General features: G+C 27.7%; 1 protein-coding gene across 1 annotated transcript in view; it reads left to right on the top strand.

The window, feature by feature from the left end:
- Positions 1 to 1,932: 1,932 nt before the first annotated feature.
- LOC107449950 (uncharacterized) overlaps positions 1,933 to 27,259 on the top strand; it is a 273,510-nt gene continuing 248,183 nt past the window's right edge. Inside the window, exon 1 of the mRNA XM_071185666.2 lies at positions 1,933 to 2,282. Within this exon, the coding sequence (XP_071041767.2) occupies positions 2,127 to 2,282 (156 nt within the window). The 5' untranslated portion in view covers positions 1,933 to 2,126. The remainder of the gene's footprint in view (positions 2,283 to 27,259) is intronic.

Below are 27,259 nucleotides of genomic sequence, written 5' to 3'. Positions count from 1 at the left end.
TAACCATAACATAAATGCAATGCGCCCTTTTAATGCTAATTTGAATTTTTGATAGGTAGTGATAAAAAATTTAATTAAGATGAATACTCTCAACTAAAAATAACTTTCGTTAACACTGGAAAATCCTCTTTTTATAAATCGGAGCAAGTTATATTGTATTATCATATTAGTTTAAATATATCAAGACAAAAGCGTGAAAAAACTGGGAAGAAAATCATTTTGTTTTAGTTTGTTTTCAGGAAGAGTTAAGAACTATTCCATGACTGCCAAGATTTTTTTTAAGCAGTTATAACATACATGTAAGATTGTATTTCCTGTGAGAGTAAATGATGATTTATTTATGATTGTAAACAGTTAGCGCATTTTTTACTTCGCGAGAAAGCCAGCTACAAATCAAATAATTTTACTGTCAGTCATTTTTCTTTTTTGTCTTAATTTCAGACCCGGTTTCTAAACTCTAGTGTTAAGTCATTTTTTCAAAAAAACAACAACAATTATTTTGCAATTAAAAGTTAAAACAAAATGTTTACTAATATTTTAATTTCTTTTAATATTTTTGGGTTGTAAGGACACATTATATTAACATTTCCTAAATAAAATTTTTTTACATAGGTTTGATTGTCTGATACTAGACCATAAAAATTAAGTGTTAGTTGAAACGAAAACACGAGAAATTAATCTTTAAATTTTTTCTAAATTTTTTTTTTCATCTATAAAAACGGTTTTATTTACAATAGGGGAGAGTGGGGTCAATTGTAACAGGGTACGATTGTAACAGAGCAAAAATTTCGAATGTCGGGTTCTAGATAATCTAGGAAACAAATCTAAGATTTGTTTCCTAGGTGGCGCACAAGGTGTATTTAATAAATCTGCATGTACACCCCTGCTGGCCACCATTTTTATGTAGTTTTGAAAGAGTTACATCACAAAAGATATTTTCACGCTACGTAAGTACTTTTTTTTGGTATTAGAATATTATATTGTAACAAAGTAATTTTGTTTAAACAAATAAAAATTATTAACTGAATATGCAAGTGGACACCTTAATTAACATTTCAAAAAAAATTAGTTTTGTTAATTAACTAGCATTGTTTTTAACAAATGAAGCTGAAATGGCGTCTCGGGGACGATTGTAACAATAAGTAAAGGGACGATTGTAACAGCTGAAAATAAATAATCTTATGTTTACAAACCATTACTTAACTCTTTAAGAACCACCAATAGTTTCCTATATCATTTATATTATGTTGCATGTGCATTATTTTATTTGTCACCTTTCACAGCAGAAATTAAAATTTTTAACCCCTTAAAGTTAAAAGTTTAACCCTTTAGGTCTCTGCTCATTATTATTTTTACTCCTAAAATATCGCTACTATTTTGATCAATAAAAAAATATATCACAACTATGATAATATGTATAACTAACTATGTTTTAGTTGAATTTATGAACTGTTACAATTGACCCCGTAAGTGGGGACAATTGGAACAAGCGTACGACTGTCAAAAATTGTTAATAACTAATATAATAACATTTAAAATAAGGTATTTTTTTTCTAGTAGGGGATAGTCTACTTTACTCGTCTGTCAATTAATACTAATAATATATTGGATTTTTTGTTAGTTAAAAATAGTTAAGTAAAAAATGTTACAATTGACCCCACTTTCCCTTACAATTCATGACTTCATTTAGAAAAATCGCCATTTTATAAAAGAAAATCACAATGGTGTACCAATTTAATGGTTTACTTCAACTGTTGCTTTATTGAAAGAAAAAAGAATGAAAATAATAAGGAAAAAATATTCTAAAATGAAGTATCGAATAACATAAAGTAGATAGAAGTGAGTTTGTCGTTTGCCAAAATCTCAGCCAAACTACCGGAAATCAAGCTAGGGTAGCGCTCTAACTCCCCAGTATCGATTATTCGGTGGGATAGAACATTTCGTCCACCCACATTCTACAGTTCTTGCTGAGTAGTGAGACTATTCGGTTGTGAGTAGTCTTCTCCTTGAATTATCGTTTGCGTTTAATAAAACAAAGAACTTAAATTGTATGGAAGAAAAATTCTAGAAGGAAACAGGCTTTCTTAAATATGATTGTTTAATTTAAAATTCTTTTAAATATTTCGATGTTGAGCGTTATGACTGTGGTTTTACCACAACATCCTAAAATCGCGGCAAGTTCAAGTACCACTTTGGTGTCTTCTACTTTGACACCGTCGACTTCGGCGAGTGTAAACACAAAGACCGCAATAAGATCGTCTGCTGTAGTGTCCCATTGCCAGGTAAGACTTGCTAAGCTTTGCAAAACAAATCAACAAAATTATTTATGATCGAAAGTTGTTTATGTATTGATTTCATTTATGAAATATATATTGAATTTTTAATAAATATCATAAATTTTTGGAACAAATAAATGATTTTCAGGAAATTAGTTAACTGATTTTTTTTATTCTTCAAACGATTGCAGAAATAAATGTTGAACTATTGATCAAAAATGCTCTTGTTTCATGCGGAATTAATGAAATGTTTTTAAAGAGAAATTAGGAAATTTCTTAGAATAACTTTTCGACATTTTTTGCGTTATAAAATGTTTTGCTAAATTAATTTAAATGCACTAGCAAAAATTTAAATATGAATGTAGGATTTTCCTTGCTCAAATAAACCCTGGTAAGCCAATCATATATGCATGGTTGTTCCAGGTATTGCAATTACAGAACAATTCCGTTTTTGCTAACTTGCTCCGGTAGCAAGATGTAAAAAACTTTATGTTTCAATCTATAACTGTTTACCTTTTCCACTAGAGAGGTGACTGTCAATCACCACTGTCGCCTGTAAATTATCCACCACTCTAATAGTGAAATTTTTTTCCATCATAATGTTTAGTTACCACTTCTTTCAGCGATCTCCGTGTATATAAGGTAAGCTTGTAAAAAAATGTTAGTGGTTGTGTCCATTTTTTTAATTGCTGAAAGGACTTCGAGTGCAAAAGGTTAATTTAATATAATTGATTTAAAGTTACCTTGTTTCACCACTGCTAATAAATACTTTAAAGGTACATAAAAAATGTTATTTTGTCATTATTAGTAATTAAGATATTAGGTGTAAACTTGCTCGCTACCCCTTTTGTTACGTTACTTGTAATAAAGCTCGAAAAAATTTTGCTAAGTTCGACAAAATTCTTTATATTTTTTACAATTCTTTTGAATATCTTTGGCGGAAGCGTACAATTTTATACCTGCCAACTTCTAATCTCTCCGCAGATAATTTACCCCATGAGTAGTATTATTCATTTATATATATGTCGAACTTATTTAAATGTCATGGTGGTCAATATAATTTTGAATTTAATTTATAAATGCAAAGATTAAAATAGCAGGCTTGCACTTTACTACCACTTTAAATGTAAAAATAAAATTTTATAATAGTAGAGTTAAAGTTGGAAGAAATGATTACCTTGTCCTAAAAATGTAAAAAATTCAATTGTAAATAGAGTGGTAGAACATTAATTTGTAAACAAAGTGGAAATTTTCGTACATTGGTTAACAAACATATCAGCGCATCATGAGTAGAGATTTAATTGGGAAGAATTGTGTTACTAATATATCGCTATAGATCTGCATGTTTTCTTTCTTCTTAAGAATAGAAACTAATAATGAAGTAATTGTGCTAACAGTTAGTAACTTTTGGAACAGAAGATCCCTCCTGAAATGAAGAAATTGGTCTTTAACAAGCTAAAAAAAGTTTTATAAAAATTCAATTTGTGACGAAATTTTCTGCTTCAGTTTGCTATCTCAGGAAAAAAATATTTTGAACAAACCCCAAATGGTTTAGGATACAAATTTTCCTTCCATCAGGTAATTAAAAAAAAAAATCCCTCAAAGAGCAGCAAGTTGGCATACCTGTTTCATGGCTAACTTACAGGGCTGTTTGCACCCCAGAAAAGAGAAAAACCTGGTAGTAAACTTGTTTCATAATTCGAACTTATTTACGCAAGAAATAAACGTTCATGGCTACTAAGACAGTATTTTCAATAATAATTTTCGAGAATAGGCTTTTTCTACTTAAGGAAACAGTCTTATACTTTTAAAATGATTTGGTATCCTAAGTTTTTAATTTCCCCCCCAAAAAAATGTATAGATATGAAATGATTTTATTACCAGTTTTTTCTCTTTTTCCAGCAAAAACAGTCCAGCTTTAATTCTCTTTGAAATTCTTTCAGACAATTTGAGTTTATTCTGAGGTTCAGTTTAGCAAAGTTCCGTTAAGCAACGCCTAAAAAAGGGAACAATTATTTGGAAATAAACCTTATTAAATAATAAAGTACGATAATGCCTTCTGCTTAATTACAATGTAATAAATAAATAACAAAATATTTTAAGGACATTAAAATTATTTTAAATTAACAAAATAAATAAAAACGAGCTTTAATCAAGCACTCCTCTAATAATATTACATCTAATGAACATAATATCTAATGAACCAAATAATAATAATATCTAATGAACCAAATTTTAGTAAGATATATAAGAAAAGGCCCGTTAAACGTCGATTGCGTATCATGTTTGTCGTTAGCTAAATTTTAATTGCATCCTTCAAGTGCAATTAGAGCATCTTGGTGGATTTCAATTAAATCATAATGCAAATTTATCCCCGTTATCAAAAATACGATTAAAGTTAATTTATTTTGCATGATTCTATTTGATTCTAGAGTTGCATCGCAACATTAGATTGGATTTAGAGTTTCGTTAATTCTACGATCTGAATTGTTTGCATTAAATTTATTTTATATTTTCTCTTCATCTAATTCCTTTTTTAAACTGAATAAATTGTAAAGGAAACTAATATCTATAACCACTACTTAGACGGGCAATTTTGTAGGCTTTTAATAGAACTGAGGTTAAAAGTCGTGGGTAAACAAATAAAAGTGAACACAAAAGGAATAAATAAATGATTAATTTTCCTGTCAGACTCACATTTTCTTAAATTTTAGATGTTCATTATCAAAAGGTGTTTATTCTCACTATAATAAAAAATCACCGCAAGTTAATAATATTTTTTTTAATTCAGATTAATTTAATATATTAAACGATCAATATTTTTTTTAAATTCGCATCTATTAAACATAAGATAAATTTTAAACTACAAATTATTTTACAACTAGAATCTTTGTGGCAAAAACTGGAAAGTTTGCACTTTTTTTGCGTTTTTGCAAAAGCCTTTAGCAGGGAAACCTATTGATCCGCTGCGGAAAAAGGCTTTTAAAAGAGATAAAAAATTAGTTTTGGTCTGTATTAATAAAATATATTTCAAATATATTTATATATAAATATTTAATATATTTAAATACATTATTTCATGCATTATAAATATGTATTATTACATTACAATACATTACATTATACATTACACAATACATTACATTACATTACATTACAATATATTAATACATTAAAATATATTTATTATTAATATATTTAAAAACGTATATAAATATTTTTTTCATATTTGTTAATATCTATAATTATCTCTTTCTATATGCATTATAAATTAATAATAGAAAATAGCCTAGTAGAAAATATTGAGCATAGATCTTCTTTGGAACTAACTTAATGGTTAAATTTAATTAATTTATCATAAAAATTTTATTGTTCTTTCTTGTAAAGATTTGAGTTTTGCTTTGAATTAATGAATTGCGTATAAATATATTTAATATCAGAAAGTCTTTACACACACTCAGAAATAATTAAACGCATAAATCACGTAAAAAGAAACGGCCTCTAGACTTTCTTTCAAAGATAATGGAGCACCGATCATGTTTTGTCAGCAGACATTAAAAGCAAATTTCGTAATTATATTTATTTTTAGCGTGGTGGAGGCGTTTAGAATAAGAAAGAAGGTGAAAACTAATTTATGCTACCAAAATGTCAAATAGAAAATTAATTATCCGGTCAAGAAATTCTAAGACAGGAAGAGGATATTTTTATGTGATGTATGGATTATGCATGCCTAGATGCAACCCCTAACGGTTTTGCGAGAAAATTTTATTTATGTATATATAAAGTGGCTGTAAAATTATTGCTCCGATATTTGATTAATTAGTTTAATTTTAAGTAGTTTTCTTCCACAAATATATATAATAATTAAAACATATATAATGAAGGCTTTGTCTCGATGCTGATATTCTTTTTTTAAAAAAAATCTCTTTATAATTAATTAATTTTTGGGTTCTTGCTGTTCTGAAAAGTTATTAGCGGTGATGAAAAGCAGACAAAAACAGGAAAACAGACAGTTAATTCATTTGTGTTATTTTGTAAGGAAAATGCAGTCCTACCAATTTTCTATGCTTTTTGGGAAAATTTATTCGTGTTACTAAACCTATGTTTTAACACGTTCACGTCAGGTGACCCACCGGTGGGTCACGCTAGATTGTCTCATCTTGGCAGCGCACCGGAGTAAAAACTGGTAACAATAAATTTCATTTTTTAGTTTTTTTCCGGGAATAATAAAAATTCATAACTACCAATTGTTTTTAACGGATGCAATTTTTATATTGAATTGCTTCTTCGCCGTGATGAATTTATTTTGCCACCACAATGTAGCAAAATTTCAAAATGTTTTTAAACACAATGTACATATGTCACGATGTATGGGATAGGGGCCGCTGCGCGGCCCAGGTGCCCAGTTCTTTTTAAATAAAGCGAAGCGAAGCGTGATGAATTTCCTTACAGTGAATTGTTATTGTTTAGAATAGATTAGCTCCTCCTGAATATTATCTAATATTGAAATAGTTCTTCTACCAGTATTATCTCTTTACCCGTACCAGTATTTTCACTTTTCCCGGCGTGAACGTGTTAATGTATTATTTGTAGATTTGTAAGTTAAATTTAAAATTACTCCCATACTTTCCACTTACATGTAAGTAATTTAATAAAATAAATCTGCATGAAAACTCCCTCTTAGACATCTAAACGTTGAAGCGTTATCTTAAAAATCGAATTTCTATTATGAATTTACAAGCACTATTATATTTTTCTAAAACTTTTGAGGAGAATGAAGTTATTTATAATTTTACTACCATTAAGAAAAACATTTGTTGAAAAGTGCAAATTTCGGTAGCGATTTTTATGATTTGAGTTAATTTGGCCACGCCTATTGAGTCACTCTCTTTTACATATTCAGTATAGCATTGAATAAAATTGGACACTTAATCCTGTCAATTATACTAAAAATTCGAAAAATATAATCGTGAAATAATTGTTAGAGAATGTTCAAGAGAATAAATTAAACGAATAAAAACTACATATCAGATACAAGATGACTATAAATTCCTAAGTAAAAAATAACTTTTAAACTCTCTATTTTTTTTTCTTTTTAAATTTTATAATTAAATTCTAAATAATTTCTTGAATACCTATTAAGTATAACACAAAAAATTTGCATTTAGTATCCTGTTAAATACACCAAAAATTATTTCAGTGAAGTAATTATTAGAGTATACTCTAGTAAATGAATAAAACGAATAAAGCTAAAGTCAGATAGAAATTATTAACTTCCTAAAGGAAAAATAAATGTTAAATCATCCAATTCATGTTTTTTATTTAATATTTAATAAGTTTCAAAGAAACTCTTAAATGCGTATTACTGTAGCATTGCAGGGAAGTTATGAGAGACTGAAAATGTTAACAGTGATAAAAACTCGAATAATCTTTAATTTCACATCAGTAACTACCAGCTATAAATTACATTCCAAATTTTCCATATTTAAACGAAACACAATATTTGGTTGCATTTGACTAAAAACCTACCTGGTCGTGCGGAATCGACTGCCAAACTATGAGAAAAGTGTTGATGTGTCAGGTTCAAAACCCGCCGTAAGTATGGATGCATCCTCAGAGATGCCAAACAGCTGCGGACGCGGCATAAAAATCTAAAAAAGGAAAACAACTTAAATTTGCATATAATTGACTAATTTTGCTTACTTTTCAATCAGTGTTGCATGATTTAACAGGTACGAAGTAACGAATTGTTTAAGCCTTCGAATTATTTAGAATAGTGGTGTATAAAAACCTAATAAATTGAATTTATTAAATCACGAATTACACATTAATAAACTACCACTCGAAAATATTTATTTGCTGTCCGGATCAAGTTGGCATCTCTGTATCCTTAGTTATGTCTTTCTCTAAATTCTTCTTTCGATTTGACAAAGGTTTATATGCCTAAATTGAGCTAAGTAATGTATGTAATTTCAATAAATTAAAATAAGAAAAAAGCGATTGTTTGCCTCTACTTTTAATAGTGAAAATGCTTGAAAAAAAAATTGCTTGAAAATGTTGCTAATTTTTATTCAACATTTGCCATTTTTACATTTTTAGTCACCTGTGGCATCCCTGGCATTGAATAATATTCTGTTAACTGTAAAAAAATATTCAAAAAAAATATTTTTAAAATAATTATTTTCTGTGTTTTAGATAATTAATGAAACGGATAAAAGGAAAATATCCGAAAGGAAATTATCGTAAATCCTCAAGTGAAAATTAAATTTCGAATTTTCAAAATCATCTCTGTTTTTATTTCATATTAAAAAATTCTGAAGAAACTCTAAATCCGTATTACATCTCTTAAATCCATCTAATTAATAATACCATTTGAATGAAATTGGATAAGAAATAACCCGTCAATAAGTGCTAAGATAAAACTATGAAAATTAGAGAGCGATTTTTAAAATTCCAAGCGAATAAACCAATCAGGAAATACCTGTAATTACAGAACTTGGAAATTAGCTTTGTTGAAGGATCACGAAGACGGTTCATTACCGTAAAAATAACTAAATGGTTGATGACGTTATTCCAATTCACTGTGAGCAACTGAACAGCAATCTTACTTTAATTGCTAGTGTGAATAATGAGCAATTTCAAGAAAGTAAGCGGTATGTTATTTCGGGGTATAATTAATCATTCGTAGTGAGAAGCATTTTCTTGAGGAATTTAAATAGGATTTAAAACTTAAAGTTTATTCAAGTTTTTAAAGGCAGTAATCATAAATAGCTTGTGGTTTGTTCAAAGGTATTCCAGAAAAAAGATTTTCTTGTATTCTAACATCTGCTCTCGAAAACAAATAAAAATATTATTTTGCAATAATTAAGGATACTAATATTAAAACGCAGCAAAATTTGTTGAAAGTATGCCAAAAAACATTCAGGATTCAGCAGAGTTTAAAATGTATCCACATTATTGCTAGATTGCATCGTTGGGGGGCGCACCGGAGTTAAAACTGGTAACAAATTAAAATTTCATTTTTTAGTTTTTTTCCGAGAATAATAAAAATCCACAACTACCAATTGTTTTTAACGGATGCAATTTTTTTATTGAATTGCTTCTTCGCCGTGTTGAATTTCCTTACAGTGAATTGCTATTGTTGAGAATAGATTAACTCCTCCCGAATATTATCTAATATTGAAATAGTTCTTCTACCAGTATTTTCTCTTTTCCGTCCCGCTTTCAGGCGCAACACCCGGGGTGAACGTGTTAAAGTGAATTAAGTACTTAAAGTGATTGTAAAATTTTTGCTTTCATTATGAAGGATTTTAACTACACATAAATTAATTAAGTATGCATATAAATGCATGGTAAATGCAAGTTGGTGAGATTAAACTCTCACAAAACATACAAATATGTTTGTCAGTAATTGATTTTTTATTTACGTTTTACTATCACATCGGAAAAAGCAAAGGTTGGTTGTATGAACCCTAAGAAAAGAAAAAGTACATTATAAGCTTTGTCTAATCCTTTCGAAGACAAACTAAATGGACAACAAACAACAAATAACAACAAACTTTTCGTTTTACTTTTAAGTATGTACGTACAAGGTAGTGAAACAATCGGAGGAACAAAAATAAAAACATAATGTTGTCAAATTGTAAATTTTTTTGCTATTACTTAAACACAACACGGCAATCATAAATATTAAAATTTTTACTATATATGTTAAAATTATTTAAATATAATGGTAATTAAAATTATATTAAATTAAATTTGATAAAACACTAACCAAGAAGGAATGTAATAATTTTGCTATCACATTAAATATAAAAATAAAATCTTCCTTCAGAATCCGATAGAAATAACAGGTATGCAGCCTTTCCGAAATAATATTTTGTAGAAGCTAAAGGTTCTGTGAGTTAGGAATTTTTTATAATCAATTATAATTTATGCAACCCTTAACTATGCTTTTCTTCAAAAAAGCATGTATAATATTTTGATTATTTTTTGAAATTATTTGAATAAATTGCTAATGAAAAAGGAAATATCAAAATTTCGAAAAATATATATTTATTTTCCAACTACAATATAAAGTAAAGACAAAAAGGAATTACCAAAAGAATATACATTTACATCAATATCAGAATTACATAATCAAAATGAGAATTGCATCGAATATAATCAGAATTGCATCAATATTTATAAACAATCTTTACGATTCAAAATGAAATAACCAAATTCAAAGAAATAGAAATATTTTTCTGTGATAATCATTGTCACAGTTTACAAGTTCTTTTTAAAAACCATAATTAAGCATATTTTATTCAATTTTAACTTACCATACGACAAAAGCCACTAAAGTAGAAACCACTGCTAATTCAGCTGCCTAACATAAAAACAGTTTTTTTCAAATTAATTCGAGCCTCCCTTTTTTTTGTTAGTATTTGACTATTGCTAAATAATGAATTTTACTCAGTAAGTTGGTGTTCCTCCAAAAGAAGCTCCATCATTTAGGGTTCCGTAAGCAAAAAAAATAGTGCGTGGAGTCCTTCCGCGCGGAAGAAGTTAAACTTCGCAATCTGCGACGCTAATTGTAGAAGAATCAGCAGTCGTAGAAGGATCACTAGTTCTATTCAACGACTCTTTTTCCAGCTCCGCTCGCTTCCGTGCTCTGTAATCACGGTAATATTGTGCATTTTTCCATCGTGGACCTCTTGAAACAGTGGAAGTGCTTGTGGTTGCCTCATCATCTCGCCCTGGAAAATGTATTTGTATTAATAATGTATGTGAATGCGCCATAATGTAATTTCAGAAGAGAAAACCTAACAATCAATTAATATTCGCAAGTGACGTACCTTGACATAACCTTAAATCCGTCGCATTGTCCGTGGGATTGTTTTCACTCATTTTTTACAATTGTTATCCTCTTAATTTGAAAATAAAAAATATTACCCTATTAAATTATATGTGTATCAAATCAAACTAAAAAAATATTTATAGAAAAACAGTACTTTTATGACTTTTATTATTTTTATGCTAGTGAGAACCAAAACAATATGGAAATGAATGAGGGAAAACTGGATCCTAACACGTGATTTCCTGACCAATAAAAATGTAGCGTTAAACGTTTAACGCAACCTCGTTGGAAGTCGCATAAGAAGTATAACTTCAAAAATATTTCGAACCACTGTGCTAATGTATAAAAGTTGTTCATACTTCCTCTTAGTTACAATATGTCAAATGCACATTAATTCTAGGTATTCTTAAATAATTTTATTTTGTGAAAAACAGTAATGAAGATTAAATCTAAGTATTCTTATCCTAATCAAACATTTTCATTCTTTGGTAACATTAAAATATTTTATTCTAAACTTTCTAAGTCACTTTTGTGTGAAACTTTTTTTTCCTACGCATCTAATTCTATTGCACATCTAATTTTGAGTAAGATGAAGTAGATTTCAAGTAATGGCGCTTTTAAAATGTCAATGTTATTTTATGGTTCTCACTGTAAATCCCACGAAACTAATTCAATTACTTAAAGCCAGCTCTTTAGGACATCGGATGACGATAAATTCTTACTTAATAAGACACATCATTATTTTACCTCATTATGTACACAAATAAAAGATTTAAATTTCAGAACTGTCTTGCATTAGGGGAAGGCTTTAAACATAAAGAAAGACGCGAGCCGTTTCATAATCGAGAGATTGTAAATCTGTCAAAATACTCTTTATTTTCTTCAGGGGAGAAGAATATAATCGATCACACCTTTCCTGCGCATAAACATTTAGCGTAGCTAAATATTAAGTAGATTGATGGGATGCCATAATGGGAGACCGTTAAACACTTCTAGTGGTATACACTTTCAAACCAAAAATTATATTTTTTAAAAATTTGATGTATCCTTATGAAAAGTCTTTCTCTATACTTAAAAGAATAATGTTTAAAATTACGGCTGCAAGCAATATTTTAACGAAGTAATTCCTTAATTATGTCAATTTAGAGGTTTGAGATTTTTCACGTGGTGCATTAATATTTTAATTCTTTCTGTTGATCAAGAATAGTCATTAAAATTAATGCCTTATTAAAGTTTAAATCACCTTTTAATGAAGTAATTATGTATTTTCACTTGACTTTATTTACTCTTTTGATAAAAGTTCTAATTGTTGTCGTAAAGTATTGGGTACCGTAACAACTTAATTTTCTTCGAAGCTATGTAGTAGCATAATTTAAAAAAAAACTTATTTCACTTTTTACCTTTTTTTACTTTTGCTCAAATCAACTGAAATTAAAGTTTGGTTTATGAAGAAAATATTCAAGGTTCTTTTTATTCAAAGTTTTAATTGATTAATCTCTCACCTTCCAAAATGGCATAATGCAACTTTTTGTAGCGCTGAGAAAGTACCTTTACTAAAGGTGCATACCTGCCAACTTTTAATCCCTTCCATTATCATTGTTCCCAGTGGCATACCTGCCAACTTTTACGCATTTGGCGTAAAATTTTATTTTTATATTTAAAACGGTAGTAAATATATACTATTTTCTCTTTTATAAACTTAATTTTTAAATGATTTTGTTCACCACTATTTCTAAAAAATTTACGCATGTATAATAGTATGCGTTACTTTCAACTATTTCAGCTCAAGTTTTTTCAATTACAATTAGTGATGTGCCAATCGATTCATTTAAATGAATCGATTCTTTAGAATCAATTCACTAAAATGAACGGTTATATGAATCGATTCTTTGATTCTTTTTTTAATGGTCGTTATAATGGAAGAGTCTTTATAAAAGGTGGTCGTACAAATTAGTTTAGACTGTTTTAGTATTTGAATTAGTTGATCTAGGTCAGGGGCTCTCAATATTTTCTGCCATGGAACTCTAAATAATTAACGTTCTTTCGGCGGAACACCTGATAAAAGTACAATCTCGTGTAGCCGCTGTAACCTTTCCACGGAACCATAGGGCTTTACGGAACACCAATTGGGGACTATTAATTTAGATTTTAGGGTGCAGCAGCAGAATATTCCAGTTAAGTGGTCAACCGAATGTGGCTAAAAAAAGTACCAATTAGCGAAACTCTTGCAATTCTTGGCGGAACTCTAGGGTTCCATGGAACACCATTTGGGAACCACTCTTTTAGATCCTATACTCTAGGGGTCAGAAGTTGAATGTTCTACTTGGGTGGCTATAAAAGTACTATCTCGTGTAACCGCTGTAACTTTTCCACGGAACCATTGAGCTTTCCGGAACACCAATTGGGGACCATCAATTTAGATCTTGGGCTCTAGGGTGCAGAAGCAGAATATTCCAGTTAAGTGGTCAGCCGAATGTGGCTAAAAAAAATACCAATTAGCGAAACCCTTGCAATTCTTGGCGGAACTCTAGGGTTCCATGGAACACCATTTGGGAACCACTCTTTTAGATCCTATACTCTAGGGGTCAGAAGTTGAATGTTCTACTTGGGTGGCTATAAAAGTACTATCTCGTGTAACCGCTGTAACTTTTCCACGGAACCATAGGGCTACCCGGAACACCAATTGGGAACCATTAATCTAGATCTTGGGCTCTAGGGTTCAAAAGCAGAATGTTCCACTTGGGTGGTCCAGTTGAATGTGGCTATAAAAAGTACTAACTAGTGGAACCCCTGTAATTCTAAACGGAACCCAAGGGTTCCGCGAAACACCATTTAGGAACTGCTAATCTAGGCAATGCTAATAATTTTTTTAGAATTTTAATATATTTATTTTTTTTTTAATATTTGTTTGACTCATCAATTTTATTAAAAAATGATTATTTTTTTAAAAAAAATTGTTAATATAAAGACCAATAATGAATAATAAAGATATTCGTAAAAAAATAAAACGGTAAATTCACATATAATAATGAAAAAAATTCAAATTGTATAACGTGAAACAAAATAAAAAAATAGTTAAATTGCGTTTTAAAACTTAAAAAATTGAAACTTGAAAAAGTGAGAGGATATGAATTGATATTCAATAAGTTTGTCTAAAAGTATTCCTAACAAAAAAAAAAAGAAAAGAAAAGGGGAAAAAAATAAATAAATAAAATAATTAAAAATATCCCTCCCCCCAGCAGTAAAAGAATATTTACTCTAAATACTCACATTTTTCGCAATAAACAGTTTTTCAATCATTAAAAAAATAAATATTTTTTTTTTTTTATCTTTCCTTTAAAAAAAAAAAAAAAAAAAAAAAAAAAAAACCTGTCCTTTTTTCTGAAAATTTTTAGTTACTTGCCCCTTTTCATAACCCCCATCCCTCTGAAGGCATCTTTTAATTTTAGAAAAAAAGATAATAGCGAAAAGAATCGATTCGTTTCTCAAAACAGTTCTTTTAATGTTAAAAGATATAAAACCGCTCAAATGAATCATTTAAACAGTTCAGTGAATCGAATGCAATGTTAAAGTATAGGAAAACGACTCAAAAGAACTGATTGGAAATCTAAATCAACTCTTTGAGCCGATATCAATGTTAAGAGATACGAAACGACTCAAATGAATCGTTTAGAAGTTCAATTCAACTCTTTGAGCCGATTTCAATGTTAAGGGATAGGAAACAGTTCAAAAGAATCGATTCATTTGGCTTTATGATTCTTTTAATGCTAAGAGATAGGCAAACAGTTCATTGAGTCGTTTATTCGACTCTTGATTCTTTTTCTCGCATTCGGCTCGTTTTTAACCAATCAGAGGATCGTTCATTCGATTCTCGACTCTTTTTGTCTCATTCAACTCATTTTCAACCAATCAGAGATTTGCATTCATACGTAAGTTCATTACCCAATCAGCGCAACGGTTTCATTTTCTATGGCTCTCGCTCCTTGGCATAGAATAAACGATAACATAAAACTCTGCTTTACTTCATATTTACTGAAATTTATAATTCGAAAATTAACCATATGAATGAAAAAATTCGCTCTTTGGGGATATTATCATAACTACGGCAAGTTGGCGAAGAGTCGCCGAGGAAGGAAGATAACGTTTCTGGCGGAGGGAACCAGTTTTCCTCGGATCATGACGTTTACGCCTCTTCCTTCTCATTGGCTCAAATTCCCTGACTACTCCTTAGAACTTATCGGTTAAGATATATCAGTTATTAAGTAACCGGTTCCGATTTCTTGTTCTTAAATAACATGTACAAAATATTAGTTCTTGAATAACGTACTCACGGTGTCAGTTCCTGAAGATAAAACACACGTTTTGCAATCGTCTAATCTAAAGTTATTAATCCTTTTATTCTTTTTTTTAAAAAAAATCTGTTTGACTCAAAATTAATGAGATTACATTTGAATAATAATTTTAAAAAGTCTTATAATGCACCACAGTTTCTTTTCTTTGTTTCTGAAATATAATTCATATTTAATTTAAACATTTTATTCATTTTTCAATAGGATGAAGATTTAAATGAACTATGCATTTTTCAATACAAAATGCATTTAAGATGGATCTGAGGAAAACGTTTCTAAGAAAGCTTAGACATTTAAATGTTTTACTTTAACCTTATTTTTATTATTTTTTAATTAGGATGAAGATCTTATGGCAATTACCTTAAAAGTTTGCAATTTCAAATGTAACGAAATTTTATAAGGTATTTTTATTGCAATACATTACTTAATGCTTTTATCGCTAAATTCACCATTTCAGATGCGTAATTAGGACGAAAAGAATAGATTAAATTTTCTTATTCCAAATGCATACTAAAAATTCTTCACAATGAAATACATATTATTACGCTAATAATGAACTATGATAGATTTGAGAAATGAGTTAGGGAAGCACTTTATACATTCAAAAAAAAATTTGCCACACTTGTTTGCTTTTTCAGATATATGATATTTTATTAAATCGTTTTTCGTCAAATTAAACATTTAATCAGAAAAAGATGATAATTTTCAATTGGAAATATATATAAGAAATTATTCACAAAGGAATCGATACTTTTACGCAAATAATAAATTAAAATAGATCTCAAGGAATAGACCTGAGAAAGCAATTAATACATTTAAAGTGCTTTACTTTAACCTTATTATTTTATTCATTTGTTTGCAGTTTCAAAAGTTATAAAAGTTTTTAGAAAATATTTATATATATTTCATTATCATACACAGTAACTTTACTTTAACATTGTTTTATTCAAATGCAATTTCAAAAGTGATAAAGTACAAGAACCAAGTCTTATTTCATAATTATACGACTAAAAAAGAGAGAAATTTCTTATAACATTACTAAATAAGATATTATATAATAGTATAAGAAAAAAAAGGAATGGTAGATTCAAAATAAATAATAAGAAAATCTTCACAGAAAAATCAATATTTTTACATAAAAAATAATTAATTGGGGAATATCCTAGTAAATGGATCTACAAAAGCAAATTATACATTTAAAATAATTTATCCTTAGAAGGCAACAGTGAACTATTTTGTTAATAAGAAATATATTTCAGATATTTTTGTATATAGTTTTAAAAATAAATATGTATTATAAAATTAGTTACAGTGTCTTGACATAAGTCAATACAGTATTTCTTTGTTTCTTCAGTTTGATTATACCAACCTGCACTGTAGTATATATAAAAGTAAAATATAATTTACATTTTAGGGCTCTAAGAGAACTTTTGCTGCTTTTATTTGTTCTTTAGCATTTATGCTATTTTTAACCTAATTGATTTGTTTTATCCATCATGATTGCTTGCATCTTAAAAAATATCTGTAGTTGATTTATAGAGAAAAGTACAATGTCAACTTTCAACATAATAAACAACACTTAAACTTGAAAAAAAGTTGTTCGCAAGTATAATACTAGTTTCCATTGCACGTATTTCAATTATAAATTTGGAGTTTAATTTAAAAAAAACTATAACTTTAAACGCGATTAGAAGATTTTGTTAAAATTTTAATCAAATCAGTAAAAAAAATATTTCATTTATCTATTTAATTATTTTTTTTTTTTTTTACTGAGAAATTGAAAATAAAAAACATTTCTGAGAGAACTCCAAACAAGTCAATACAATCAATGCATCAGAATACGACATCAGGTCAATGCTCTTCACAGTCATAAAATTTTAAAATTAAATTCCAGCTTAGAGTTTAAGATTAGAACTAAAATTGAAAGATTTAATTAAAATTATTACTAAATATTGCAAAGAGAATTTTGTGTTTTTATATTTGTGTTACATGATCTTATAAAAGCACAAAACACATGATCTTATGAAAATTCTAACACATGATCTTATGAAAATTTGCAAAAAATTCCCCGAATCTTTTAATGAATATTTTCAATTCTGAAACTGTCGCAATATTTAAAATAAATAAAAATAAAAAAACGCATTGAGTCCTATGTTTCGTTTTAAATGTAACCAAGTCGCTAATATGGTAATTATCATTGTTCCTGACATATATAACAGAAATTATTACTATCTCAATTTTTTTTTTTCATTTTCATAAGATCATGTGTTAGAGGCGACGAGTATCATGCGTTACACCACGTCCCGTAAAAACGAATGAGCTTTCTTTTCAATAATGTTAAAAATCATATTTTAAACATCTCGTAACATTAAAGATTTTTTAACAAAATAAAATAAATTAGTATCCCACTTTTGTGAGACATATTCCAATAATCAAAAACTTCAAACAATAATATTTAATGACATATTAATCTTTTCTTTAAGAGACGAGTTTCATAAGAAACATTTCTTTCACTTGTGTAACTTCTTTTAAATTCCTCTTGACCTTACATTTCTTTAAAGGAAATTTTAAGATGTTTTTTTCGTTAAAATAAATAAATAAATAAAATCTTCATAGTCAGCCGCTATTTTATAATAGAGAGGGGGGAGAAGCAGTTTTTTCCCCATTTTTAGACAATGACAAAGGAGAGAGGAAGGTAAGTTTATTTATTTTTATAAAGCATTTTTTATTTGCCCATTTCTTAGACAGATATTTGTTTATTATGATATTAAATATGTATTTAGGATTTCTATTCCCTGATGTATTTTTAACGTAACTTTTCCTTCTCTGCATTTTTAGAAATCTTATATTGGGTAAAATAATGTGTTAAAATGATTTTTCCATATTCGAAGCTATGAAGTTCAATGAGTTCGAATCAAGGGCGCCGGCAGAATAATATAAAAGGGGGTGCAACCCTCTAACAAACTACCCCCCCCCCAAAAAAAAAATTTTTTTTTTTTAAATATTCTGTTATTACATTTTGTTTTGTTATTACATATACTTTCATTTGTTAATTTTTTCAATATACATTTCTTCATTGTTAACAAGATATTTTTCAAAAAAGTACGAATTTCGTGTACTTGCAAATTTTGCCACGAGAAACTGCATTGATGGCGTTGGTACTGACTTTGAAACAAAAATAACTACAAACAGTAGTTTCGTATACTAATGTGTTTGCGCACGATTAACATTGGTATTTATTGTGTTGATGAAGTTTCACAGTTGTGAGAAGTCAGTTTGTGTTATACACCTTTGTTAAACTAAATAACAAATAGAAAATATAATATTTCTTATATTTTATGAAATGAAATTTAAAAATATAGCTTAGATATCATATTAAGTTTGTGCATGCTCAGTGTGCATAAGAAAAGAATCAAAGATGACTCATTGAAAAAGTTATAAACTGATTAGGACAGCAAACAAGACGATTACAGTTCTTATTTGATTGAATAATTTTTTAATTGTTATGCATCAATAATTACTAAATTATTTGTTTTTCAATAAAAATATGTTTAATAAAAAAATTTATTACAAATTTTTTTTCCTGTATCTCTTTAATTGTTTAAAAAAAGGCAGGGGGGTGCAAGTGCACCCCCTTGCACCCCGCTGCCGGCGCCCTTGGTTCGAATTTATTATTATTTTATTACACAGAAGCAGGGTTGGGTTTTTGACGTCAAAAAGTGGTTTTTGACATGACAAGGGTATAATACTGGTTTAAACCGTCAGAAACCCGTCAAAAATGTCAAAAACTGAAGTTAGCCAAGAAAATCAGCCCATATAGGTAATCAGCAGGCTTCAAAATATTTTTTAATTAAAATTAAGGTAAAATAACAGATTTAAAATCTCAGAAATTTATATTCAAATGCATGTGCAGAAAAATTTAGCACAAAAATTTTTTAAATACATTTATATTTTGAAAAAAAATATTTTTTTTTTTGATACTTAAGAAAATTAAAAGTTTATTACTATGCATTTTTGACATATAAGGAACATATAACTAATATTTATAAGGAACTTACAAGTTATGTTGTATAAATACAAACTTGATACAAGTGTATAAAATTTTTTTTTAATGTTATACCGAATATCTTTATTATCCAGTATGTTAATTTGAATTTAAAAGTAGTTATATTTGTGAATAATGATAAATATAATTCATATTGTTTATTATATTTATTTATAATTATTACACTTATCATTTTAAAACAATTTTTACCTCTTAATTTTTTTTTCTCCACTTGTATTAAGAATACAAATAATGCATATCTTGAAAGCAAGAAGTAATTATTCAACAGCTGAATATTTAGATATTCAACAAAACTATATAGTATTTAGCAAAATGAAATTCACAAGTATTTGGATAAACTAAATTTTCAGCATAGTAAATGAATAGGCTGAATATACTGTAAATCGACACTAACTACTCTGTGTATTTAACAGAAAGCACTTAAATTTGTATTGTCTTATGTTAAAAAGATTATTAAGAAGATTTAAAAGAATATTAAAAAGATTTTTCTTTAAAAGATGTCTAATGTACAAAACTGCTAATGTTTATCTTTAAAAATGTCGAATTTTTAGTATAGTCTATACTATACACTAAATTTGGTTATAAATAAATTTCTTAATAATATCACAGCAGATTTTCAACAACACATGAAAATGAATACATAATATTACAAAAGATGTGAGCTTTCAAAAGTACAAGATTTTGGTTACTATTCAAAATATAAGTGTTTCTTCAAAATTTTAAATTTATTTTTTCTAGAACATATTTAGAAACACTATCCTTTATAAAAAATATATATAAATTTTATGTATTAATTAAATTTCACATATGAATATAGGTTTTTGACATTTTTTACAGTGAGGTTTTTGACGTGACGGTTTAAACCATGGTTTAAACCGTCAAAAACTGTCACATGTCAAAAACCTGCCAACCCTGCATTGAAGCAAACTGAAAATTGCTTGAACAGTATCTGATGTATCAAAGGCTCTAGGATGGAAATTGTCTGACGATTCGCATGCACTGCGTATCCACTGTAGCTTGTATTTTTAAAACAGCCCTTTTCAAAAATCAATATAACTTATTATTTTACACGTAATAAGCTTTCCAAAAAGAGTGGACAAAAAAATCTGAGAAAATTGTGCAGTACTTTCCCAAAAACCAGGCAAATTTTAATTCAAAAAGAGAAGTCCGAATATATTCATTAACAAAGATATCAATACAAGAATGAGTCTTTTTATTTAGTATTTATGGCTCAACATCTTTATCAATAACACTGTTAGAAATGTTTTGTTATTCGTCTCAAGCTATAAAGTCAAAAATCTGAGGGAATGTTTAGTAAGAAAAAAGAGTATGATTTTGCGTTTTAAATCGTGTATTAAATTATTTGCACCTGCAGTGATTAAATTGCATATCTTACATGTGCCTCTCAAAACACGGAAACTGCATCTTAGTACGAGTAATATTTTGTCCTACTAGTTTTTATTAATGAAATATATCTTTGCTGTTATAAACTTTCAATTAAAATGAACAATGATGTGTTAATAAACATTAAAAATGTATGGATAAGCTATCTTATTAAATATACAATATAGTAAGTAAAAATCCAATTTAATATGTATAAAAAAATTATTTAATTAATTGTGTATCAGGAAATTAAGCTTGTTTTTCTCTTGTTTTAATCTAGCCATACAGTGTTATTGTAAGTTCCAAAAATCACAATCATATGTGATGCCTTCAACTAGCAAGCAACATTATTTATAACAGAAGATTTTCGATTGCAATTGCTAAGAATACAAAAGAGGATCAATTTCTTGATTTAAGAGTTGTAAGAAAATGTAGCTGCACCACAACTAATTGCTAATTTTCTACAGAATTTTTTAACTTCTTAATTGAAATATTCTCGAGCAGCATGACAAATAAAAATTTTTGTTTTATTCCACTTACGAGTAGTGTCTTATTTTCCACCCCTATTCTTATTATCAGGGGTGATTGTGAGCCCAATTAAAAAGTCCTGAAAATTTCCTGAGAAAATCATTAATGACGCATTTCAAAAAATTAATATCTTTATAAATTTAAATCATTGATATTTTCACAACGTGAAAGTCTACATAAATTATATGCAGCATAATTTAAATTAATAGTTATGTATTTAGTTTACTTTTATCTCTAATCACATTTATTATTTTACCAGAAAAAATATTTACGAATGAAAGAGATGCCAAGAATAAATTCTAGTTCTAATATTTTTAAATAAAATATACAATAGTTTTTATACATAAATGTGATCGATGATTTCTGTAAACTTCTGGACTGTGGATTTCCTGATCGCGGATAGCGAAACATCTGGAAACCCGGATTTTTTCCGGAGCACATTCATCTCTGTATTATTTTCAATTTAAAAATGGAAAGAGAGGGAGGGGGGTTTAATTTAAATAGTTTGTAAAGAGAGGCTTGAACTAAGCAAAGTATAATAAACAATAAGAGAAATTATGCTATGTTTACAAATAATTCGAATAGTCGAAAATAGTATTTTTTATTATTAAATAAAATGCAACTTGCAATTTATTTAAATCAGTAATTTTGACATGAAACTCAGGTTATATATCTTAATGATTATAATTTAGCTCATCTCATTTGTAATCTTATATAATAATTATAAATTTAATTTTTAACAATCTACATTGAACTTTTAGTAATCTATTATCAACCAACAACCATAAATTCCAAGGTCAGGGCTTTATTGCTAACATCCGCTGTAGCATTTTCGTCATGGTGCGGGGATTAAGTTCCCAAGTACCATATGATTAATGGATGGGAGGCCTTCTTGTGTCTTCATTGATAAGATTTGGTTTCGAAATAGTCAAATACTATATAAATATAATACACCATTTCTTACAATATATTTAATAATTCCTTTAAAATGTCCATTATAAATGGCAAAATTTCCTATAATTTACATAGATTTAGCAAATTTTTTTTCTCCATAAATGCTTATAAAAAGTAATGCTTGCATTAAGCTTTCATTTTTATTTAAAAATTCTATCATAAATTTTTTATTTCAAACTTTCTTCATAACCACTTATCATCCCACTAAAAATTAAGCAAGCCTAATAATATTGCGATCCAGTTGCAGATAATAGATTCAGACTAAAGGCATTTGATTTATATGTAAGCATAAGTAACTTGAAATGTTAATATTAGACAGTTATGGGTGATTCTTTGGAAACATGACAATTGGAAAGAAAAAAAAATTTTCAAATTTAAAATCTTCAAAATAATCATTTTTTTTTTTTGTATATTTATTTAGTTACATTTATTAATATCTTACAGACCGCAGTGTAGTTTATTGAAATTTGTTTAAGGAAAAATATTTAATTGGTGTAATCAATTAAATCTTCAAATCGAGCAAAATTAGTTGCAAAAATTAAAAAAATAAAAAGCTTTTCTTAAAATTTATAAATACAAAAATCAAATGAGAGCTGGGTCGTAGAGAGAATTTGTAATCTGACTCAACTAAAAATAATAAACTAAATAACCTTTTCGTAACTTTTCAATAAATTCTGCATTCAAAATAATCATGTCTATAAATCGGAATTGTAAAAAAATTAGCCCAACTCCGATTATGAAAATGATTTAGACAAATGTTTATAATCATGAGGATAGAAATATTACTTTTATTAATCTTACTATAATCGTTTAAATTATTACTTATTACAAAATTAATTTATAATCTTTAAACGTTTTTGAGCCTATTTTTTTTTTTTTTTTTTTACTAAAATATTAAAAAAGTACACATAAAACTATTGAGACTGAGGGACAATCTAGCTTTTCACCTTCAAGGCGATCTTTCAAAACTATTTCGTATTTTTACAAGCTTTAATTCCTGATTTGGATTATTTTAAAATTAATATTGTCTATGGAGCTGTAATTATTTCTAAAAGCATAAATACATTACAAATAATAAAGTTAACGAATATCTTTTAGATTGATAGGTTCATATCATTGACGCATAATTAAACATTTTTTTTTTTTGTAAAATTACTTACTTTTTAAATAATTACATCCTAATACACTTTTATAATTAAAAATGTATTTATAATTATGATTTTATGTCAATCCATGTTAACATTGCAACAATTTTTATAGCAAATAATACATATTTATAAATTACTTTATTGAATATTTAACAAATAAGGTATCCTTCAGCTCATAAAATTCCTAAGTCAAATTTATTAAGCTAAGTTCTAAAGGTAAAAATTAAATTTAATGTATCATGGTTAGTTTCCTTCAATATTTATTAAAGAATCAGCTTGGGTTAAGACATTTATTTGTTATGCGTGATTGTGCATTAATATTTTTTACAAATGCATGTCTTGAATCTAAGATTAAATGAAAGTTTCAATGATCGGTCGGTGATTGGCTTTCTGAAAAATTTGGAGTCGAAAATTTCAACTACCAACTCTACAACTATGGTTCGAAAAATATGAAAAACTGTTTTAAAGATAAACTAAATATATAAAACGATTAATTGTAAAAAAATGTATTAAAAATTCCTACATGAGTTTTTTAATTTTATTTTTGGAAAAAGCATAAATTATTAATAGAATAAACTTTATATTGAGAAGAAAGAAGAGTTAAAATATCTAAAAAATATAATTGATAAAAAATCGACTTTTTTATACTAAGAAATTTATTTGTAGTATACTCTATTAAGACGGTCAACTGTAATAGCATTTTTTCCCAATTTTTTTTATTATTAAAATCTTTCACACATTTATCTCTCATTTCCTTTATGTTAGTCAATAACTATTTTAAAGTTGCTTAAAGTTAAAAAATTAAAAAGTTGAAAAAAACGCATAAAATTTTATTTTACTTGCTGCAGGGTTCCCACGATCTGGAAAATTTTTCAAAGTGGTCGCAAATGTGAGATAAAACTAGATATTTTAAGCAATTAAAAAATATTTAATTTAAAGGAAATATATATTGGTGGAGAAAATAACTCAAGAATCGAATTTACGAATGAAAGATAAATTTAAGCATTTTTCAGTAGTCTTGAAAAATTTTAGCTATCACTCATTTATTTTTTCCAGTTTTTTTGTTTGTTTTTTAAAGGCGTTTTATTTTGTATGTTTCTGGCACAATTTTTTTTTCTTATGTCGAGGATGAGTTCAAGGTGCATAAATCCCCATGGCAGAAGTACCTTGAAATCTTGAATAATCTAATATCTGACATTGTAGGAGTTTCATTTAATATAAAATTTAATAATAATCATTTAATAGAAAATTGTTAGTTGTATGGTGGAAATAATAATAATAAAAATAAGGTTGAAAAAATATAAATAATAGAAGAAATAATGATAAAAGAAATAAGAATAAAATATAATAAAACAAAGAGTTAGAAATAATAATAAAAGAAATAAGGCTTTTCATACCTTCAAAATTTGACGTAAATCAGGCACTTATGCACCAGTAATAAAGTCGGACATTCGTTGATCACGAAATATCCATGCATTTCACTCAATGAGACAGATATGAATAACTCTGTATCAATTTGCCCTTTACAACACTATTCTTAATATGCTTGCAATAAATTTTACTTACAAAGTTTTTTTTTCTTCAAAAACCGTACTTTAAATTACTTTCAGATAGAAAAATTTAAATAAGAGAAGTTATTTCAAAAAATATAACACAATGAAAAACTTTTAAAAAAATACCATAAAGCTTCAAATTTAAACTACTGAGTTCCACACAGAATTTTCTCCACCCTCATCAAAAGAATTCGAAATTTCACATTTTTTATTAGATTTTACAATAATTACAAAGCATTTTATGTAACATAAATGCGAGTGAGTACAATGTGGAATATTTTTAACTAAAGAAAATTTTGCAGATACTAGACTTAATAGTTTTTTTTTCTAGACTTAATAGTCTTTATAGACTTAATAATTTTTTTTCATGTTTTTTCGTTTTAAAAATTTTCATATTTGGTTCTTTCAGCAGTCAACTTATACACCTGACATACCAAAAATTACAAGCGCGCAATCAAAAATATAGCGGGTCGACTTATAAACCGGTATATACAATATACAGAATTTTATATTTTTACAATTGGGTAAATTATGTTATAAATCTTTATTGTAGTCATTAAACTTATGGTTATAAAAATAACACTTGCTAAGATTAATTTAAATCATAAATGTATAGTTTAATATCGTAAAAACAGAAGTTTCGAAATAGGCTATCTTTCAGTGTGTGTAGATACGTTGATCGAAAAATGACGTTAATAAAGTGTGACAAAATAAAAATAATAAAGATTACAAGTGAAGCAGGATGTAATGAAAACTATTTAAATATTTTTATCTAAGAAAATCAACTTCTGGAGTCGACTTGCTAAGAAAAGAATTATTTACTGATTTGAAAACAATAAAAAATACGGTATTTTCATCTGTCCCGCAAATAACCAAACAATTTGTCGATTCGGGAAAATCTATTCAGCTTCAGTATTTTTCATTTTGGAAAAACAAAGAGTTTTGGAATTATTGGCTACATCTGAAGTTTAAGCACATCATAAATAAATGCTAATAATTAGGCTAATATTATGATAATAATTAAATGCTAATAATACGTAGCGGGTCCTAAAATTTGGCTGGGTCCAGTTATTCAAAACTAAACAGAAAAAGAAAAAAAATCTAGGTGTATATATCTATAAACTACTGACGTAACTTATGGATGATGGGAGCTACCTTGTAATTTTCAACTACACCTAGAAGATAAGAGGATTCCTAAGTTAAGCCCAGCAACCTTATCAAGTCGACCAAATTCGATTTCGTGAAGAATTTTGTAGTTAAACCTAACGCTTATTCGTGGGAGAAGAGAAAAACCGTCCATTGTTAGCCTGACGGTAAGGGAACTCAACCGGAGAGAAATTGAACATATTGCATCGTTACCAATAGATAATTTTATTCCGTTATGTTTCAGTTTTATGTAAGCACGAATAATAAAATTTCTCGAAATAAGTTCATTATGTCAAAAATTAATTTTTTTTTAATATTATTTTATGGATGCGTCCTTCTTCTCAATCTTAAAGTAACTTTCTGTATTATTAATTTTATTATTCGAATTCTTCAAAATAGAAAATTCGAAAGACTTCAATCATCAATCAAGAAAAATTTAGAGGAATCGTATTTCACCACTCTTAATGACTTTTTATCAAATTTCTTTTATATTACATGTATAAAAGTAACAATTTAAAATTTCTTAAACTAAGGAACCTTATTCGAAAGTGAATAATAAAAAAGAAATTTTTTTAATTTTATTTTTCAGTTTCAGTTAATATGTAATTAAGATGTGTTAACGTCCACTGCAGATTGGTAAGCAAATAAATAAATCTTCAACGACGATTAAGTGCACTATTTCCATCCTTTTTGTTAAAAACCTTTAAGGTCGTAATCAGCTATATGGAATTAATAAATGAGAAGTCATAGAAGGGGAGAGGCGAATTCGTGAAAGCAGGACTTTAAAACTAGTTTATTATATGAACCTTATTGACCCTACCCAATATTTATTTCTGAGATCAATTTTTGAACTCAGAAATAAATATTAGGTTGGGTCAATTTTATTGAAGGCAAATGCATATAATTGATTTATTACATGGCAGTTCCTTCCTGGCACCCCCCCCCCCGAGGCTGGCTGAAGTATTAATAAAATATCAGAATCTAGATTTCTGAAAAACCATGAAAAAAAGATTA

The sequence above is a fragment of the Parasteatoda tepidariorum genome, chromosome 5 (genome assembly GCF_982258835.1).
Source record: "Parasteatoda tepidariorum strain Cologne lab strain chromosome 5, Ptep-v5.0, whole genome shotgun sequence".
NCBI lineage: Eukaryota > Metazoa > Arthropoda > Arachnida > Araneae > Theridiidae > Parasteatoda > Parasteatoda tepidariorum.
The sequence above is the reverse complement of the archived record's forward strand: the minus strand, read 5'-3'. Positions and strand labels throughout refer to the sequence as shown.